Here is a 23024-nt window from a genome sequence, read left to right as displayed (position 1 = left end):
TTGCTCTGGCAGGATCTTCAATAGTAAATTTCTTCCATCTGCCTCTTCCTACACTCATTTCTGCACAAGGAGGGATTGGTGGCCAATATTTAATTGTTTGCAATTCATTGTTAAGATTAAAAAACCTAAGTACTCATGACCCAAGTGATATTTCACTGTAACACGTGACCATCTGGAAGTGAATGGAAAGCAAATGGGAGGCAAACTTAAAAGATACCTGGATTAACAGACCTATTTCTGCCAGCCTCTTCTTGTCCATATGCTGATTTATTGAACTGCATCTCACCACAGCCCTTTGAGTCAAGCATTATCACCCTTTTACAGTCAGGAAACTAAGGCTCAGAGAGATGAAGTAATTTTTCCTCAAATCACACAACTCAACCATACAGGATCAGAACCTGACTCCAGTTTTCTCTAATTTCAATGTCCCCTCGTTTTCCATGTCACACTGACTGTATATTTCATTTTGGAAAATAAACAATGACTTTCAATCTGAGACACGTAGGAGCCTTTTCTTAATTCCTGTCTTTTCAAACGGCTGCATAGTATGAAGGTATACATTTGACGTTCGTGGGCACTTTCTTCTTAAGAAGTCTCTCCTATATTGGTTTTCATGACATTGGACTTTCCTGACCCTTTCAACCCTCCTCCTTCATCTACTTATTCCTCTACTTTCTGTCTCACCCGATTAATGTAGGAATCCCCTGATTGTCTATCCTTAATCATCTTCTCTTATCTCTCTACCATCTCTCTCTTGAAAAATTCATCAAATCATAGGAATTCAGATAAGCACAATGATTACAGGGCTCTATCTCCAGCCCCTCCATCTCTCTGAAATTCCTCTCCTGTGATTCCATACTTCGTATTCTACTAGCATCAGAAATTGATACATAGAGACCTGCATGTATAATTTTCTTTCCAAAAGCTACTCTTCTGTATCACCCATCTCTTTTAACAGCCCAACTCTCCTTCTAGCCAACCAGTTCAAAATGATTCAGATCATACTTGACTCTCTCTCACTTCCCTCATCCAAAGAGCTGCCAGATCCTGTTGAAACAACCTCAAAATTTCCACTCCTATCACCATCAGAAACCTTTGAGAAACCTTCTATCACATCTTTCTCCAATATTCTCACTCTCAGCTTCCCATAACATGACTCTACTCACATCACAGCCTTGAGATCTAGGACTGTGTGACTCCCTAATGCTTACGGGATGAAGTTCACCTACTTTAACCTTCCTTATGTCTTAGGTTCCTGAAGTAGATTCCCAGCTGCTTCTCCAGCCTTACTTCTTCTCCCCTTCATACACTTCCTGACCCACTCATCTTTCCCGACATAGTTCCGGTGTTTTCCAGACTTCATGACTTTGGTGAGACAGGAATCCATGCCTTCTACTCTACAGAACCAGATCCTGCTTAATTTTCAAATCTCAGGGAAAGTGACTACACCTCTGGAAGATTTTTCTAATATCCCCAAGTGGAATTCATCTTCCCCTCCTCTGAATTTCTATACTATCTTATTTTTCACCTCTTGTGTAACATTTTTGTCTTCTACCTCGTAATATGCAGTTATGTATCAGATAGACCCATTACTTGACTGAATTCTCTGATGGTAGGAATCACGTCTGATCCATCACTATAGTCTTCAGAGTGCCAAGCACTGCCTTAGACATAGTAGATCCTCAAAAAACACTTATAGAGTAAGGTTACTTTTCAACAAAATCCCCTTCTTATTTTTTCCCACAAATCCCAACTGACAACCATAACTGAATACAGGACATGTTTACAGGTCATCTGGCTAATAAACTGTCCTTCAAAGTCAATGGACTGTTCTTAGATGGCTCTGTTTTATTTCTATGGCCTTAGAGTGGAATGAAGTTAGCAAATCTGTGTAAGAGTTACATACTCGATGAATCGTTATGAAACTGATTCTATCTTGACTTCTCCAATAAAACAAAAGTCCACTTAAAGTGAAGCCTACTTAAGAAGTTCAAAACAAGTTATCCACCTTTGGAGGCAGATAATGTGTGATACAAAAGGAAGAAGAAGGAGGAGGAGGAAGAGAAAGAGAGCTTTTTAGCATCAATACCAGCCAGCTATGGGCTTTTCAAATGTTTATGCTTCTTACAAGCCCTGGGTTAGTAAGAATTACCATCATTTGACATAATTAGAATAATCTAATCTCTATGGCGGAGAAAGACATTCTGCCTTTGATTTAGGATCTCATTGAGAATGACTAAATGATGCCTCACCACAAGTAATTTAATGTAACATTTATATGCAAGGAAATAGGAGATTGTTTTTCACTTATTAGCTCATTTATCACATCCTTCCTGAGAGTTAAGTTGGCATCTAGCCCAGACAATGGTCAAAATGCACTGGTATTTAAATGTTTTGCTTTGCTATTTACATGACTTCTCTTTACTTAAAAAATGTTTTTTTAAAAGCTTTCAATAATATCTTCTTTATAATAATTTAGTCATCCACTCAAGAACTTTTTATTATGTACTAGGCATTTTACTAGCTCTACTCTCATGGGCTTATAGGCTACAAGGGGAGGGAGAAAACAAATAACGAGGAAACAAATACACTTGAGCTATGGAAGAATTAAGGAGGGTGTTGGTAGATTCAGCAGAGAGAACATTATTAACTGGAGTGGCCAGCTCTCTGACACCCAGTGGCTGAGAAAGAGCCAGATAGCGAACGTTCTGGAAAAGCTAATGAAGATCCTCGGAATAAGAAAGAGCTTCACATGTTATAGGCAGTGAAAAAAAGGCCAATGTATTTGATGAGTAAGAAAAAATGAAAAAATAATAAAGTTGGAGAAATATTTAGGAATGAGAACATAGAAAATTACTTGTTCTTGGTAAGGCGTCTACATTTTATTCCAGGAGGAAGGGGAAATCATAGAAAGGTGTTATGCGAGAGAGGGATGTGTTATAATTTATAGTTTGCAAATTCATTTTGGCAACTGGGTGGGAGAAATTAAGGTGTGTTGGAAGGAAGTGAGGATGGGGAAAGTGAGAGAGTATTGCAGAGTCCAAGTGAAAGGTGATGCAGGCTTCAAGCAGGGTGGTGGCAGTGCAAATGGGGAGAAGTGGCTGGAGATCTACCTTGATGGGGGTACCCATGGAACTTGCTGCTGGATTGTATGTGGCAGGTGAGAGAAAGAAAGGACTAGTTTTCTGACTCAAGAAATCCTGTAAATAATGATGCTATCTAATAGATATGGAAGCTGCAGGAGGAAGAGGTTGAGGGCAGAAAATCAGTTCAATTTTGAATCTTGTGTGTCTGAGATACTCTTAAGACAACCAAGGAGAGGACAAGTAAGCAGCTGACACAAACATGGCGTTTGAGGACAGGTTGGAGCTAGGTCTGGATGTGTTGGAGTTTCCAAAAGGAGATGGCATTTAAAGCTTTAGAAGTGAATGAGCCCACCTAGGGAGAAATAAGTCTTGAGAAACTCCAATATTTAGGGTAGGGGAGAGGGGAGAAGCCAGACAGACAAGCAGCATCCTCCAGTCAAGAAGAAGAAAAATGAGATGACTGTGTTGTCTTGTAAGATAAGGAGCGTATTCCATAAAGGAGGCCTATTGAGTAGAATGGTCCTGAAAATTGGAGTTTAAAAAAAAAAGACCATAAAGGTCAGAAGAGTAGTTTCAGTCAACTTTTGCCAGACCAACCCTACTAAGTTGTCTCTTAGGCCTATAAGTGGAACATCCAGGGGTAGCAGAACTGGGAGAATCATCTATATACACCATTCAGTGAGCACAACATCTCTGCTTGGTGGTAGAATCCACAGTGAGGTCATCTGTGTACAACAAGTGTATGATAGATCATTCAAGAATGAACCTGTAGAGAGAACCAGCCTAAATGAATCATTTGAAGTCCACTAAATCTGCCTTCATGTAACTTCCCAACTCTTCATACAGGCGAGCAATTTTCCACTCAATTTTCATTTCCATTGCCATTCATCCTCTCCCAGATACTTACCTCCTGGCATCTGGCACTCCCCCCGAGCAACAGAAATTTTTCTTCCTATTCTCTTCCCTTCCCCCACACCAAAATATTCACCAAGAATGCTCTGGATAGGTGTTGTCCAATGTAGTAATCACTAGTCAATGTGACCATTTAAATTTATTAACATTCAGTAAAATTTAGAATTCAGTTTCTCAGTTGCACAAGTCACATTTCAAGTGTTCAACAGCCGTATGTGGCCAGTGGCTACTGTATCGAATAAGGCAGATGTGGAACATTCCTATCATCTTTGAAAATTCTATTGAACAGTCATGCTCTAGACAATGACATTTCCAATGAATCCATGGGCTCTGAGACACACTTCCTCAATACACTGCAGAGACGGTTCTCAATTAGGAAACTGACACATGAAAGTATCTAATTGCATCAGATACTACATATTGCCTGCCCAATACTCTTTTCCCCTTGTTAATACTAGGGGAAGCCTCATTATTTTTCAGAGAGGTGATAATAGTTCATTTGGAAAATATTTGATTACTCAGGCTCCTTTTGACCTAGAGGTGCCCCTAGGACTTAGCTCTAATAAGTGAGATATAAGAGAAAATCTCTTGGGTGAGGTTTCCAGGAAAGCTATTGTCTTCCAAAGAAAATGGGACAGACTCAGCTAGCATGTTATCCTTTGCCCTATTTTCCCTTTCTTCTTTCCTGGAAGATGAGCACAATGGGAGATTTTCAAGGAGAGTGACAACAAAAGTCATACTCGAACGGCAGAGAGGAAATGAAGAGAGAGGGTGTGTGGGACTCTGACAGCTCTCAGGTAGTACCTCACCAACCATCCATCCCTGAAGTGACAATCTGCAGGCTTGTAGCTGAACAGTCCTAACTGGTTGTGTGGTGAAGCCATTCAGGATGGCTACGCCCCTGCTCTCTGTACATCCCCTGCTCGACCAGTCCCTCCTTCACTCACTTGACCATCCAATCCTCTTAATTATAGGCTTAATAAACATACTGTTTATGTACTTGCCCCTTGCCCCAGCCACTGGTTTCCCTGGTAACTGATGAGCCAACCTGACATCAGTTCCCCCCAAAAATGGTAACCTCCTCCTCCCTGGAGCAGCTGCCATGTCCTGATGTCTGCCATAAATGGTGCGGTGTCACTCCAGGACCTTTTGCTGCAGACTTGTAAGATTCCCCTGCCCGATAAACGACTGATGTCTCTTTGTTCAGTCTCCAGGTTGGGCAACTACAAAGCTTATAGGCCTGCATTTTTAAGATGTAATTTGGAGACAATCACACTGCTACCCACATTGTCCAGCTAAGAAAGGCGTGGCCTGAGTGAGTGGTCTGAACCTTCCTCAATGTGAGAATTCCAGCAATGCCTGGGAAGGGGGTAGTGGTCACTGCACTCATACTCTCAGGCTGCCTGATCTTCTTCAAATTGCAGCTACAAACCAAAGAACTCCCTGAAGAAATGAAATGTGAACTGATTGTGTAATTAATAGGTGGCTCTTCATTATCCCTTCTTGTTTCTTAAACTGTACTCATAGTCTCATTTTAGAAGCAGAGAGGACAAAGCAGAGAAAAGCAATAACCAGTCCACTCCTTAGTCTCATCCTGGGTATGTGGAGTACAGGAGGGAGATCTCTGGTTTAGCTTATATTAGTTCAAAACAATTAAACACACGTGAGCCAACATGTAGATATATTTTCCTTATGAAATCTTAAAATCAAGTACCCTAAAAATGAATACATCTTAGGGACTACCTCTCTGGATGAAGTATGTTTTTCTTTCAGTAGTGACATCTGATTTTAAAAATCCATGCATTTGTAGGTCACATAAAATTTTTATTGTTAATAGGGATGTTTTGAGAAGATCCACATGGGGTCTATGATCATTGAACATGACTTACCAGTAAGTAAGTGAGGCATGGTCTTACTTCCTATTGACTTTCTCTTTGCCAGTCACTGTCATGACCCTCGTTTTCAGGTTGTAATTTTGGTGTAATCTAAACTGAACTGCTTAAAATTATGTAATTGCTTACATTCACCTTCAGGTACAGCTGCTAATTTATCCCAGCCTCCCAGAATTGGTTTAATCGCTTTCAGCATTTATTGTTGGGAAGGTGGATAAACATCATTGGCTCTTAGGTCTCATGAGCCCGCTGATTCGGTAGGTTTACAGTTATTTTTGGTTTTACTTATTCCTTGTTTGCTAAAGTGCTCAGGGAGTCCCTGCTTTGGAGCCAGGGACCTGCATTTTGATCTCTGGCCACACAGTAGATACATGCTTCTTGTCCGTCCCTCCAGGTGAAAGGTCACAGACACTATGGCTCGGTGTCTGGCAGTGAACTGAGAAAACTACCCATATTAGTGATGTCAATTTTGTTCTCGGAAGCTACACCAGAGGGATATGTTAATGTGTTTCACACACTCCTAGTAGTGAGATTCGTTCCCCACTGGCTGCCACATGATGGGGAGACCAAATGCTTTGAACAAAGTAGTTGCCGTTCCTTCCTCAAGGCACAGAACTGCTGATTCGTATGATGCCAACTTCCTTCCAAAACATTCTGTAGCTGGTGAATCAAGAAATCTAAAACAGATGTAATTTTTTGTCCTGTTTTGGAGATGGACACTTCAATGAACTCCGTATTGCACAGACGCTGAGGCTTCTGTGGCTTAGAAGTCTTATGCCCCATAGGAGCCCAAAATCTCTTCTAACTATTCCTTAAGCATAGCTTCCAGAAAACCCGCAAGGGACATGCCTGGTGGCAGAGTCACAGCACTCATAGAAGCCAAAAACCATGGCATTCCCATAAGACATTCATAGTTCATTCACAATCCCTCCCAATCTAGTTGCAATTTATCGATCATAGGTCACATTACCATGAGCAATGTTGCCTGGTAACATTGGCATCTACCATCTTCATCTGTTTCCAGGGAGCTGGAGTGGGGAGGTTAACAGAGGGTCAGAGTCTCTTGCAGCAAGGTAAAGGGTTTTGTTAGCCTGTTGTCCATATTATGTCTAATACTGTCTCCAATACATCCAAGTTTTTCCATCTTTATCATCCCCCATCTAGCTAAACCACCTTCATCTCTCACCACTCATCTCCTAAATCCACGTTCACCCACCAACCCCACAAATACGCACTCCTCCCAGCAATCCAAACTTCACCTGGCAGCCAGAGGTACTTTTTAAACAGAGTGATAACGCTATTGTCTTGTGTAAACTCCTTGTATGGCTTCCGATCATCACTTGAGTAAAGCCCCAAATCATTAACACGGTTTACAAAATCTGTCATACCCTGCTCCCCTTTGCATTCTCATCTCCTATCACACAGGGTTTCTCTCCAGTTCTCAAAAACCCCTTGAACATGTCACCCTCCCTTCCCGCATATGCCTCGGCACACTGTTCTGTGACTCCTGGGTCGCACCCATCTCTCCTCACCTGGCTACGTTCTATGCATTCAGTTACCAAGTACGGTGGTCATGATGCTTAGCTGATTAATACATGTCAAGCACATGTCATGCATCATAGAGTTTTTACCAGATGTGAAGGCATTAGCGAAGCCTTCCGTAGCCTCCAGTCTATGTCAAAGCCCCTATCATGTATGTTTCCATTGAACTAGTGCTTCTTCTTTCAGACCATCCACCTCATTACCCTTCCTTTCTCAATGTTGTCCTTCAAGCATAATCATCAACTCCAGTAGATTCACCACTGAATCTCCAGGGCTGGAAAACAGTTTTTGAGCTGTTTGAGCTGGAGCTCAACAAATATTTCTTGAATTAAAGAAAAAAATTAACGATTACCTCAGTTTCAACCATGCAGAATGTGGAGGAATTTCCACATTGGAAATATTTAATTCAAATTTGTAGAGTATGAAGCCAGGAGGGAATGATGCTAAGAAATCATCTTGGCAGACACTGACCTCAAGATAAAAGAGGAAGAAAGAAGTGGAGATTACTCGAGGACAGTTAACAGTGAGCAGAAAAGACATGCAAAGGCCATTTCTAGGGAAGTGCTAAGATTTATTGGTAAGCTCTGAGAGATGAGTAAGAAAAAAAGATCAAGTGGTTATGAGAGAAGTGAGAGAAGAAACAGGGGGAAGGTGTTTCTGAGGCCCAGGAGACCATGTCAAGGGGGATTCTAAGTAGACCACAGCTCTACGCTGAAAAGCGGTCACGTAGAATGAGACCTGAACAGCACCCCGGATTTGGGCAACTAAGAATTACGAAAAACCCCAGGGAGTCAGTTATACAGAATGGTGGGAGACAGAGCAAGTTTCCATGGGTTGAAGATTGAACCAAGAGGAATGCAGACATACAGGTCAGAGGTAAAGGCATCAAGGAGATCAAAAATATTTAAGGACATGCTTGTGTTTGAGGGGCAGTGCTGGCCTTTACATGGAGTAAGTATGCAATGCGTATTTGCTGATTTAATTATTACATGATAGGATATTATTAAATAAGAAGAGATGTTCTTATGATAATGGATATTTTTAGATAGACTGAGAAATACAGAAACTTTGGCGATGCATGCTCTTATTCAAGCCCTAACAGCCAGTGTCTTCTTACCTGTGCTCCTCCCTGCTTGCAAACCCATGAGAAGCTTCTCCATGGAAGGTGCCCTGCTGAGTAAGAGCCACTAAAAATACTTCTGAGATGCATATGGCCACTTTGATTTGGTAGCTCAGTGGCAAGTGTGAGGATAGAAACTGTACCATGCAAAAACAACAGACAGGAGAATTCATCTATGCCGTCCAAAATTGAAGACAAGACAGTCACAGTTCTGAATAAACTGTGGTTACAAAAGGAATAACCAAGCAAACGTGGAGCTCTGTTCTGTGTCGCATACAGTTTACTGGAATCCACAGCATAAAATTCCACCTGAGAGGTTATGTCTATCATTTTCTCTATAGGTATATAACACTAATGATAATAATATCTAATGTATATACATATGACACATGTGCTAAGTACTTTATACACATTAACTCACTTAATCTCACAATAACCCTACAAGAGACATATATTATAATCATCTTTTATAGGTGAGAAATGGGGGTTATGTAAATTGCCTCAGGTCATATGGGGAGTAAGTGGCAGAACCAAGGTTGGAACCAAGAAAGCCTCATGTCCGTAGTCTTAACTACTGTACTATATTGCCACTTACATTTCTAAATAGTTAAGTACATTTACATAAATGTTTGTGAAAGGAACCTGTGATCCCCTTATCAGCGGGTTTACTATGTCATGTACTTTAACACTGCAATTATTTATGTTCAAACTTGTTAATTAATGGCATGTTTCTTGTAATTTCTGTCCAGAGAGCAGCTGAGACATAAATGAAATTCAAGGCTATAATAGCCAAGGCTCAAATAATTCCTTCCATAAAGCAGTGCTCAGAAAATAGAGGAATTAAAAATCACAGTACCTTGAGTACTGGAGGCCAAGTGCAAAACTCACGTGGGAGGTGATGCTTCCCGTGAGAACATGAATTACAGCTGATCTTCACTATTCGAAGATTTCATATTTGATAACTTGCCTACTCGTTAAAATTTATTTGTATCCCTGAAATCAACACTCGAGAAGCTTTCCAGGTTATTTGAGAACACGGGCCGAATGGTGAAAAAATTGAGTTGCCTGAGGTTCACATTCCCAGCAAAGATCAAAGAAGGTCACACTCTGCCTTCTTCGTTCAGCTCTTACACTGTAAACAAGTGTCCTTTTCCCAATATACTTGGTGCTGTACATTTTGCATTTTTGTGCTTTTTGTTGGTGATTTCAATGTTTTTAGATGGCTCCCAAGTACAGTGCTGAAGTGCTATCCAGTGTCCCTAAGTGCAAAAAAGGCTGCGATGTGCCTTACGGAGAAAATCCGTGAGCCAAATAATCAGGCGTGAGTTATAGGGTTGTTGGCCGAGTTCAATGTTAATAAATCAACTACATATGACACAATATGTCTTTACATAGACACACACATAAAACAAGGTTATGTATTGATTGGTTGATAAAAATGCTGCAAACAGAGGCAGGAACCTAGCTAGTCCCGTATTTCCCTCAGGAGCAGTGAGTCAGTATTTGCCAAATCCCTGTTCAAGACAACTTTATAGACCGCAGCCACCATGAATACCAAGACTAGACTTATCTTGTTGAGGAACACTAACAGAGCATCAGTGTGGACTGTAAACTATGTGCAGCTTTTCTAGCTACATGTCACTTCAGATACACATGAGCTGACCACTGATGGGGACATCTCTCTCCCTCTCCTTCCTGGAACTATCCCCCTCCAAGCAATAGGACTGACCATCAGAGTAAAGAGTCACAAAAAAACTACACACTGAAATGTGTACAGATGTGTGCATAGGCCCTAGTGCAGAACCTGTGGCAGAATTTAAGGCTCCAGGCTGTCAACTGGGCTGCAGAGCTCAGATGAAGCAGGAGAAGGTAAGTGAAGCCAATCATTGTTACCTACAGACAACCTTTTAAATTATTGGTATTGGACTTCCCTGGTGGCGCAGTGGTAAGAATCTACCTGCCAATGCAGGGGACATGGGTTCAAGCCCTGGTCCGGGAAGATTCCACATGCTGCAGAGCAGCTAAACCCGTGTGCCGCAACTACTGAGCCCACGCTCTAGAGCCCGCGAGCCACAACTACTGAGGCCGCGTGCCACAACTACTGAAGCCCACGTGCCTAGAGCCAAGGCTCTGCAACAAAGAGAAGCCACCGCAATGAGGAGCCCATGCACCGCATCGAAGAGTAGCCCCCGCTCGCCACAACTAGGGAAAGCCCGCGTGCAGAAACGAAGACCGAATGCAGCCAAAAAAAAAAAGAGAAAGAAATTACTGGTATTATCTTAACCCTAAATCTCTCAAGGACATTATCTGAATGTCAAAGTGAAATTTAAGAATAACACCACAAAATATTTTCAAGAAAAATTTCCAAGGTGTGTTTCCTTTACCTACTTGAAAAATGTTAGATCTTTCAGTCAGTACAATGTCTTTAATACAATCTAAAATACGAAATTAAAATGCATAGGTGACTTCCTAGAGCTGGTTGCTAAAATTTAAGAAGAAACACCAAGAGAATCCATCCAATTATAGAGATCAAAGATGCTTTGCTTATCTGATTACTATTGTACTAATATTTGTTGGCTTCTAGCTGACACAGGAGAAGCAGCAAAGTTTTTCCCAACTTTGAAAACACGTTTGTGCTCTGATAATTATGTTCCAATATCATCTATATTTGGGAAGATCAACCATCTAAGAATTAATCTCTAAATGTGTAAGCAAGGATCTCCCAAATCGTAGCCAAGGCTCTACCAGGAGGATAAGATATATTAGCCTGTCTCCAGCTACAGCCTAGTCTACTGTGCCACATCCTGTATCCAATCAAAGAGAGGATGGATTGTCGGTAGGAAAATCTAGCCAGTGGTAAAGAATGAGAATCTGCACTATCCAGAGAGGATAGACCACCCGGCATGAGAGCTGCGGTCCTTCTGCATGTGTATTCTGGCAGCTGCAGGGGTCCCCCAGCAACGTCATCCTTTCTGTTATGATGACTTTCACTTGGCACGCCCTGGATTCTCTGCCCCGAGGTTTTCTCCAGCTGCAGAAGCCTGCTCTGATCCTGTACCTGTGAGGCATGCTGGATGTGGCCTGGCAGTTAACGTCTCCTAGAAGCAATCCTCAACCAATGACTGATGATATAAGAATTGTGTGTTTTACTCGGGCTCCTAGAGTTCCATCCTCTGTGCTGGGATGAAGCTCCAGTTGACCACAGCAGTAACTGGGTTGACAGCACAGTCTTAATCGGCTGCCCCTCCTCCATGCCACACTTTCCCACTCTCCTACCAGAAACTCCTTCCCCTTTCCAAGGACTTGCATCCAAATCCTTATCTCAGATTCTTACTTCTCATAGAGTTTCTCTACAAAAAAAATTCTAGTCTCTGGGGCAATTATATTTCTGATTGTATTTCAAGTAATTGGTGTTCTGGTTTGTACATTGGTCTTTTACTAGTTTGGCTAATGGGAGTCAGGTCCCTCTGGGACACAGAGGACTCTGGGTAGATGGACAAATCCAGACTGTAGACACGCAGAGTCAAGAATTAGTCTAAAAAATTATCACTTTGTGAGATGCTTTCTCACTTACCTAGTAAACATTTGATCTCTTCTAACAAGCAGATATATAGATTTGCTTTCATCTTTGGTTCCCTCCCCAAAGATAGAAAGAAAGAGAGATTCGCTGGGGGAAGGGGGGACTGGTCATTTAATGGGTATGTAGATATGACAGGTTTGTAAAATGTCAAGTACTTAACAACAACAAAAACGACTATAATCTGTTTTAGATATGTCTGATAACTAACACGAGTGAAAAGAGACTCTAAACTAAAAATGATATTGACATAAAGTCAAAACAGTGGGATATCACTCTGGGGGAAATTGTGGCTTAGAGAGAGATCTGTGAACTGAACTCCACAGCTCCAACCCTGAGTCTGGCACTTTTCAGTTATGGGACATTAACACCTCAAACCTCATTCACTTTTCCATTTGTGAAATGAGAAAAGCAGGAACTATCTCTGAGGATGTCTGTCACGGGAACTGCGAGAGATAAACCACCCGGCCCAACAGTTATTAAAAAGGGCCTTTCCCCTTGGCTCACAGAGAAAGGAAAGAAGAAAATATTTTTGATCAAATTCCAAGTGTTTTATAGTTGGTTAGAGAGAGAGTAGCTAGATAGATATACATAGAGGTCAGAGAGATGATAGAGATGGGTGGTGTGCCAGCCTTCCATCACTTGTACGTACATGTGCAGGCTTTTCCCCCAATAATAGTGCCCAACTGCATTATGATAATTATCTTAAAGAGATATAGTTATATTCTTTTAGTGTGATTCCACGTCCAGTTCACCTCAATTGTCCTGGAAACCTGGAAGGAACCGCAATCGGCATGCACCCTCTCTACAATATGGAGCTTTGCAAGACTGAACCCCCTTTCAGTTCCCTGGTGACCCCCTTTCCCTCCCCTGGATGAAGCTCAGGTGGACACTGGCAACATTCTACCGCTGGGACTCTCCTTTCTGCTGTGTTAACCTTCGTGACAACCCTCATCTGCCTCATTCTTCCTTTGCACTGCTTATTACTTCAGCAAGTTTGTTTTGGGGTCTCAGAGCCATCATGGAAACTGAGTGTATATCTCTTGTGATTGTGTAATTAACTTGGAATATAGTCTTACTGCTTTATTTTCCAAGTCTCAGGTGATACTTACTTCCCCAATCTGTTTTTATCAGTAATCAAAACTGTAAACTGGTTGAAGCAAACCCTTTCACTGTCTTCAGAGGACTTGGTTTAGGCTCCACCATCTTTTATCAATAGCATGCTTTATCCTGTCACATACATACACGTGGATTAAATCAAGAGTCCAAGGTCCTTACCAACCTAACAGTATACTGCTTTTAGGTCTAATTGTGTATTGCTTTTTATCTTCTTTGTAACAGAATTTTTTTTAAAAAAAAGAAGGAGAAGTAGGATAAGAAAGGCAGGTGAAGCAGGCTGCACGTAGGGAGCAGAGGGCTGTGAGAATTGCTCACCTCCACAGACCACGCCGTCCAAGTCTTCGCAGCGGCGATCGTCACACTCACACGTCTTGCCATATACCCTGCTGCCTCCCGGTGGGTAGCAAGTGCATTCGCCACACTCACACTTACCTGCAAAACACAAAGGCAGAGTGCACTCAGTAGGAGGCTCACAGAATCAGGAAGGCTTGGAAAGGAAGCAAGCATCCTATTAGACTTCCTGGACCAGTTCTAGTCTGTGGCTGATAATAGCTCAGCAAATACCTTTTCCTACCTCCCTAAGCTTAAGCTGAAGGTCAAGCACAAATGCCAAGGAGGTCGGTGGGAGCTGAAGTGACAACTCCCGGCTCATGTCGTTCCCATCTTCTACTTTCCACTTTCTGTTTCATTCATTTTTTTGTTGGTTTCATTCATTTTTGAAGAATAATCCAACTATTAAACTCTCTGGGTATTTCATATTCCACTTATGATGAGACCATTTAACATAACTGGGTCAATTTTATATATTTTGACATAATTTGCCATAATGTGGTCATTTAAAAAAATATTTTTAGTGTGGGTCTGTCTGCCACATCAGAAAAAAAATGTTCATAGGTACATTTCAACCTGATATTTTAGTGATGATTTGGCATCAATTTTTGAGTTCATAGAAGTCATTTCAATATGGAACACATGTCTGAGTGCATGTCCTAAATACCTTATTATCCTTGACTTAAAGTTGAAAAGTATAAACATGTTTTGGAATGAGTTTGGTTCATAGTTTGGGGATTCCTTAACTATTTATCTTTATGTTTATAAACAGTTAAGTCTTTATCTTTATGTCTTTTGTTATTTGTTATTATTTCTGGAGCTGTAACTATGCCTCAAACACTATAATTTCTTCAATTCTGTCATTTTGTTTTCATAATACCACACATTGACTAGCATTATCACTATCATTTTACTAAACAGGAAATGGAGACTTACTGAGGCCAAGTTACTTTCCCTGGTGAACAAGTTCTTAAGGGACAGATTCAAAATTTATATCCATTCTCATTACACTTAAAGTTTGTGCATCTAAACATTAAGCCATATTGTATCTTAATATACTCATAATGCAGCACCAGAAAGTACATTTCTTTTTTCTGAGGAATTGGTACTGGTTTGCCAGAAATTCAGCTGAGTGACTACTCCGAGACATCTGTTACTCTCTGTCATTATCCCAACCATCATAATTACACACCCACTGAAATGATCATAAGATACTTCAGGGCTGACCCTGCAATGTTGTTAGTCATTCTGTTGCTGCATTTGTATCTCGTTAAAGAAATTCTGAGCTGGGATATGATGGAAGAAAGAAAAATTAGTATTTAGAATCATATAATTTCAGAGTTGTAATTAAAGATAATCTAATGCAGTGACTCATAATCTTTTGTGGCAGAAATGGTGGGGCTATGATCCATTTGAGAATCCAGTGAAAGATATGGCGATAGATAATGTTGTTCTGGCCACCCTCCAACCCATCTCTCCTCCAACTTGGAGGCAGTGCCAAGTTCAGCAGGAGTCAGAGCCCCTCCTCTTTCCCCAGTGATACCCCTCTTCCTATGGACCGGCAGACAGAACAGAGACACGCCAGACGCTCTTGGCCGGGGCTTGGATTCATGAGGGTGAAAGCAAGGCACAGGGCTGTGGCAGAATGCCAAGTGTAACAGCATAGCAGTGAGCATCCAGGGGTAGTAGAGCTCGGCACACAGAGGCTGAAGTTTAAACGTGATGGCTACAGGGGCTGGTTCTCGGCAGTGCCTTGCTTCGCTGGGGTGCTGCGTGAGCTGATTGTCCAAGCTTGTGTTCTGAGCCTAAACTCTTCTAATAAAATGATTTTTCATCCCAGTTAATGACCTCGGTTTCTGTTGTACGCGATCAAGAACTCTGACTGGTGGGGCTTCCCTGGTGGCGCTGTGGTTGAGAGTCCAGCTGCCGATGCAGGGGACACGGGTTCGTGCCCTGGTCCGGGAGGATCCCGCGTGCCGCAGAGCGGCTGGGCCCGTGAGCCATGGCCGCTGGGCCTGCGTGTCCGGAGCCTGTGCTCCGCAACGGGAGAGGCCACAACAGTGAGAGGCCCCGCGTACCGCAAAAAAAAAAAAAGAAAGAACTCTGACTGGTAGACCCCAGATCTCTCCCTGAAAAAATATACCAGCAAGTGTTTATTTGCTATAAAATGTCAGGAGGATCCATGACTTTCTGCAGTTTAATAGATGAGGAAACTCAAGTATGCTGAGGCTAAATGACGTGCTTAAGGCCAGCAAAGTAGACTTCAGCAGTATTGGTCCTAGAACCCAGATTTTCTGAGCCCCGGTTAATCTCCTGCTGTGCATAAACACACTGCTTCTCTCATAGGTAGATGTGTGAAGGACAGCAACGATCCAGATTGTGGAGAGAGGCAAAACATAGGACGGTCAGCAGTGTGGCCCTGTATGGTTAACTAGTCCATGGTGGACAGATGTGGGAAACTTCACCCACATCATTCCTGACAGGTAATCCACTCCCAGTTACCAAGAAAACAACACTTTTTAAGTTTGAGGGCATATGTATTTATGCTGACCATTTTATTAGCATTTTGAGGCATACAGGAAGTTTCCTGAATATGTATTATTGGCTTCTTTGAAAAGGATGAACTAACTACTGGCATATGTGTTTAAATATCTCCATTTCACTGTTTTCATTCTGGATAGGGTCTTCTATTTCTCCCAATCTCCCAATTTATCCACCCCCCGCCTTTTATACAGTTGGATAGTAAAGTGTTAATATATGGTCCTAGGTACATTTTTTTCCTGATAGATTGTAATTCAAGCATCTGTTTAAAATGTCAGACAATAATTAACCATTTTGCAATTCATTTTTTAGGCCGTGTGTCTGTTGGTGTTTTAAAAATATGTTAAGGCAAATATTAGCTGAATTAACTTTATGTATGTAGCTCTAATTTAGTTTTTAGGATACAGAAGATTCTGATGGGATGGCAAAGCATTAAGCATTAAGAAAGGCTAATCTGTCACACATAGAAAGGTAAAGAAGAGTAAATTCTTCATGCGGTCCACATTTTAAAGGGCATTATTTTGCTATCTCAGTTCACAACTTCACTCCATTCACTACCAGGACATAGACCTGCCAGGTGAATTTCCACTCATTCTTTAAGATCCAAAGTAAATTCCACCAAATCCATGACACTTGCACCCACCTAATCACTCATCTTCACAAAAACATCAGAATTAACTGCACTTCTCATGTGTCCTCATAATGTTTAAACCAATATTTATTGAACAGATGCACTAAATAATAATCACATGTAAATAGTTTGGTAACACTGACACAAAGCGTGAGCTTTAATGGAAGAACTTGAATTTAGAATAAGACGTTTCTCCCTGGAATGCAAAGGCATTGCCAATCACCTGAATACCTTCATTTGTGTTTTCCATAGTTATATCAATGAAATACGTTCCACAGCAAATTCATCACCTTTATTCACAAACTTACTCCTTTTCCTGGATTCTTTTATCCCGGAGAAGGTCGCTATTCATTTAATCTGTCACTGAGTCTTGAAAAAACTTGATGACATACTTGATGCCTTCCTTCTTTTAATAAACCATTCTTCTCCTTTCAGTTTCAAATTTCATAAAATCTACTTTCTTAAAACATAGCTATGATGATGGAACTCCCCTTCTCGTGATGGTCCCACATGACCTTTAAGGCAGAGATCAAATTTCTCAACAAGGCTTTCTACACAAGATCCAACTCACCTTCCTAAGCTTATACCCAACAATCACAGTGCACTCATGTTCAGAGACTTTGTTTTTGTGCTCCATTTCTTCTCTCTGCCATGCACTCTACAACTTTCTCTATAAAATTCAACCTAGTGTTCAACAGCCAGCTTAAATCTGAAATCCTCTATAAACCCTTCCTTGCCATCCCTGTTTGGTCACCTGGAGGATCTGTTCCTTCTCTCTGATCCCACAGTACTTGGTTCACACCATTAGTAGATCAGTGAATGCACACTTTATACTAAATAAATACATGCCAGAACCCTACCATAAATAGTGATCTATTTATGGTCCAGGCTGATTTGTAACCTGTTAGCAGCCAGCAAAGTTCTCTGTTGAGGTAGTAGCAAACACAAGCCTCAGAATGGGAGAATATATTTGCAAACGAAACAACTGACAAAGGATTAATCTCCAAAATATACAAGCAGCTCATGCAGCTCAATATCAAAAAAACAAACAACCCAATCCAAAAATGGGCAGAAGACCTAAATAGACATTTCTCCAAAGAAGACATACAGATGGCCAACAAATACAATGAAAAGATGCTCAACATTAGTAACCATTAGAGAAATGCAAATCAAAACCACAATGAGGTATCACCTCACACCGGTCAGAATGGCCATCATCAAAAAATCTACAAATAATAAATGCTGGAGGGGGTGTGGAGAAAAGGGAACCCTCCTGCACTGTTGGTGGGAATGTAAACTGATACAGCCACTATGGAGAACAGTATGGAGGTTCCTTAAAATACTAAAAATAGAACTACCATATGACCCAGCAATCCCACTACCGGGCATATACCCAGAGAAAACCATAATTCAAAAAGATACATTTACCACAATGTTCATTGCAGCTCTATTTACAATAGCCAGGACATGGAAGCATCCTAAATGTCCATCGAGAGATGAATGGATAAAGAAGATGTGACACATATATACAATGGAATATTACTCAGCCATAAAAAGGAACGAAACTGAGTTATTTGTAGTGAGGTGGATGGACCTAGAATCTGTCATACAGAGTGAAGTAAGTCAGAAAGAGAAAAACAAATACCTTATGCTAACGTGCATATATGGAATTTTGAAAAGCGGTACTGATGAACCTAGTGGCAGGGCAGGAATAAAGACAAAGATGTACAGAACAGACTTGAGGGCACATGGGGGGAAGGGGAAGCTGGCATGAAGTGAGAGAGCAGTAGTGACATATGTACACTACCAAATGTAAAACGGATGGCTAGTGTGAAGCTGCTGCATAGCACGCTTTGTGAGGACCTAGAGGGGTGGGATAGGAAGGGTGGGAGGAGGCTCAAGAGGGAGGGGATATGGGGATACATGTATACACACAGCTGATTCACTTTGTTGTGCATCAGAAACTAACAAAACTTCGTAAAGCATTTATACTCCAATAAAGATGTGAAAATAAAACACTTAAAACAATAAAAACAAATTCAGAAAGAAAAAATGTAAGAAATTGAGTCTCCTCTCCTTTATTTACTAAATGGTAGTATTTCAATGATTAGTTTAATGTTATGGAGATGTAACTGTGGATTCTCAAATGATTATCAAATTAGTATTCTGATAAGTAAGAATGAAGGATAATGGAAGTTTGCAGGTCTAGCACTAGCAAGTACTCTGTTATATAACAAATTGAGAGGAAAATCTAAAGAAAGATATATCCAAAAATGCAAATAAACCAAGTAATTTTTAAAAAGACAATCCAGGAACAGGATGAAAAGGATGGAAATAACTGTCTGAAAAGAAATTAATTCAGTCAACATCATCAATATCATCCAACCAAAACTTAACTGAAATTTACAGAGTCTGCCCACTCCAGGTAAATTTTAATAAACTTAACCTTTAAGGACATACAAAAAGTTAGTCCAAAGACATACTTTTATAATGGATTGCAATCCCTATGAATTGTATTTAAAGGCTATTATACACTAGCAAAGAAGGGTAATGAAGTAAAGCAGATACGTAGAAGTTCTGATTAAAACAGATTTTACTTAAGCATTTCAAATTTGACACTTCTACAAAATACAGAAAAACTTTAAGTCAGAACATGGACAAAAAGCACAGTTTACAGCTCATCTAGTTTATCCTGAAGATACAAAATTAAGAGAGACATTTAAAAACTTTTAATAGTAGAGGGAATACAGGTAAAGTACATGAGTACACACACCCTATAGGGTTACAGAAGGTTCCTGGAAAAGGTGAATTCGGAATGAGTCTTAAAGTGTTTGTTAAATGTTAATCAGGCAAAGAAGAAAGAAAATAAATTTTAACGTAAGATTCAGTTACAAGAATGGGCTCTGATTTTAAATAAATCTGGATTTTAATCCTGGCACATCCAACCTTAAATGTGATTCTTTGGAAGACTAAGTTAAACCTCATTTATTACGGCTACAGGATGGGGATAGTAATGACACTGATCACGTAAGATTTTGGTTAGGCTAAATATTATCATACATATCAAGTACATAGGACAGGACCTGACACATAGTAAGTGGTCCATAAATAACAGATATTATTTCTATTTTTATAATTAAAAAAACATAATGGGAGACTTGAATTTCACTAACTCACATAAAATCCATTCCTTTACTTTCTGATTCTATTTCTCTAAAAAAATAAACCAACTGTATTTCCTGATCCAGAATGAGATTATTTAAGAAGAACACCATATCATCAAATGCACCTGCTAGCCTGGGAACAGAAGGTACACTCTCTACAACCTTATTTTCTTCCACTTTTTAAAAGGGCAAAACCATACTTGCAGTACATGCTCAATATTTGGAGAGTAATTAGAGGCTCACATAAAACAGAAAAGAGATTAGCACTTTACTAACACAGTCCTCCTTTGCCTAAAATAATAGGTTTACCATAGCAACCTGATTGTACTAGGAAAAGCTCCTGCCAAATGCATCCAAAGTTCCCTTGAAATTTCTATGAGAAAGAATTAAACACTTCAGAACTATAATATTCTGTACCATTTCATCTAAGTACAAATATTTTGTGTGTGAGAATAAAGTAATCTTCCATCAGACATTTGAAAGTGAAGAGGCAACTTTCACCTTCCATTTCAAAATGAGCAGTGAGACTTCTTATAATTCAAGCCATACTTTGACATTACATTTGCTAGCCAAGGAAGAGATGCTCGTAACTTTTTAAAAACATGGATAAATGTCAATCCTTCTGTTTGTGTCTTCTTAGTATACAAGGATTAAAGTAATCAATCACAGACCTTTGTGAGGAAATAAGACATTTAAGCAAATGTTGTACTGATATAGTTTTCTGTTGTTTGCCCTTAGAGTGTCTAAAATTGAAACTGGGATATGGGAGTAGCAGGCTTCACTTTTCTCTAAAGGTTTTCCAAGGCATTGAGCAGAACTTCACAGAGGAAGTCTATTAGACCTCTAAGTAAGAGTATCTCGTTATTTCAACCTTAAGATTAGTTTCTATAACAATAACTAAAATTACTCAATTCATTTATTTCTAACAAAAATTTTATAAATTAGGTAGCAATATCATACGTGTTTACCAATATAACTCAGGAACTATGCAATAGACCCAAGGTTAAAAAATCAGAGAAAGAATGAGGTTGGAAATGTGGAGCTTAAGTAATTAATCAATGTGGCCCATCCTGAATGAGTCAATATAAATTAGAATAAGAATCTCATTCTTTGTAGCTGATAAACCCATTGACGGGACAGTGGGCAGTACCTTGCTTCAGAAACAAGGTTTTGGGATTCTGCAAACAAAAATCCTATCACATCCAGGCCTATGCCTGGTATTGAATTATTGATTCCATAGGGCATAAATAAACACATGCAATTGTAATTCACCATGAAAGACTCTATGGGACAAATGTCAAAGACAGAAGCAGACAACAAATGCTATTCACCAGTGAAAGAGTTGATACAGAGAAACGTTTCTATAGAAAGTTTCTTGAAGATAAACTACATTTGGGAAAAAAAGGGATAAGGTAGAATCAGACCTTAATCACTTTTAAATTCTTGCTGGTTTTGTTACTTTAAAACATTCAAAAGTGTGAGTGAACATATCACTTCCTTAACGCACATTTCAGGAGTGCTAATTAAATTGATTTGAAACAAGCGTGGACTTTCTTCCCACATCAGGGATAATCAGAGAATTTACTTTACAAATTGAACAATGAAATCCATCTAACAATAAATAATACATTTCCATCAACAACAAGCTAATCGTTTAAAATGAAGAAAAAATACACCATAAAGCAATATTTTCTCCTGATAACTTATTTTTTAATTAGTCTTTATTTCTGAATCTACCAATATTAGTTTTCCCAAATCATAAAACATTAGAAAGAACATTGAGCATATATGTAAATGTATACATATATCAGAATATATGTGTATATGTACATTTAAATTTGAAGCTATTGTAACTCCATGTGAGCAACTTATCCTCAAATGGCTCATGTAAAAAAAGTTCTTTGTACTATTCTTAAGTCTTCTAAGATCAAAAGTATCTCAAAATAAAAATATTTTAAATTTTAAAAATATGCAAGTAAAATTCTAAACATAACTTATCTATGCAGCTAAATGTTTTTTAAAAAATAAAGTCTTATCAATAATTATGTATACACTTAGCCACATGTTTTACATTCACTTTTGGAAAATATCCTTTAACGTCATATTCAGGATTTAAGCCAATTTTTTTCAATAAAGCAATGTCAAATATATGCAGAGTCTGGGAATCATTGTAGTCAAAAATGTCAGAAATTCAATAAACTTAAAATTTAAGGCTATAGTGAACTTGCTTTAACTCTATCGTTTTATAGCACAGTTAACATATTCAGGATTAATAGGTAAGAGTTACAGGGGAACAGAGTTTAATATACTGTAATAAATAACATAATACACATCAGAGTAGTCCATTATAGAATGTGCTGCCATGGTAGGGAGTAAGCTTCCATCACTGAAGGAACTGAAGCCAAGAAGGCCGTCTTTGATAAGAGTTAAGAGTTTGTGCTCTGGATTCAGAAAGACCTAAGACAGAATTTAATATCAACCACTTATATGTTCTATAATCTTAGAAAATAACTAAACCTTTCTATTTTAACATTTTCAAAATTGGGAATACCTACTTAATAAGTAACTTTAAAGACACAAAAACAGAAATATATTTTTTTAAGTATTACTGTTTGGATTTCCTAAGTACCACTGTGATATTTGTTTGTGGCACAGTGTTTAAACTTTAAGAAAAAAATAAATAAATGTATAACTTGAAGAGTAAAAGGCTTCCACAAATAGAACCACATATTATAATTTTATATAACTGGAAGTAATACACCATTTTTTCACAGCTAATCTGTTTCTCCCTCAATATGAATGTCTACTTCCTTTTTTGCTCTGCCAACAATGTATTTCAGATAACTTATGGTTTCTGTACTAAGTAATGCTACTTCTTTGAAAGGTATTTTATTCTGACATTATTTTTCAACAAACTCCTATGGCACCTGAAAGTCCTATCTCCGTTTTGTCTCTAGCCTCAGAAATAATTTTTGACTAGCAAAACGTCAATATATAAGTCAAAGCCTCCTAAGGCAGCCTGGATTTAAGTGGCCAAGATCCTAGAGAAAAAGGAACCATAGGGTAGTGAGTTCTACCCAATACACAAATAATCCCCTTCATGCATTTGT

The 23024-nt window shown here is 39.5% G+C and overlaps 1 protein-coding gene across 2 annotated transcripts in view; it reads right to left on the bottom strand.

The window, feature by feature from the left end:
* Nucleotides 1–23024, bottom strand: part of ITGBL1 (integrin subunit beta like 1) — a 219651-nt gene that overhangs the window by 10026 nt on the left and 186601 nt on the right. For both annotated transcript variants that reach the window (XM_065896049.1, XM_065896050.1), the window contains one exon: nt 13564–13680. In XM_065896049.1, the coding sequence (XP_065752121.1) occupies nt 13564–13680 (117 nt within the window). The remainder of the gene's footprint in view (nt 1–13563; nt 13681–23024) is intronic.

The sequence above is a fragment of the Phocoena phocoena genome, chromosome 18 (assembly GCF_963924675.1).
Source record: "Phocoena phocoena chromosome 18, mPhoPho1.1, whole genome shotgun sequence".
NCBI classification, from domain to species: Eukaryota; Metazoa; Chordata; class Mammalia; order Artiodactyla; family Phocoenidae; genus Phocoena; species Phocoena phocoena.
This window is presented reverse-complemented; position numbering and strand designations above follow the sequence as displayed.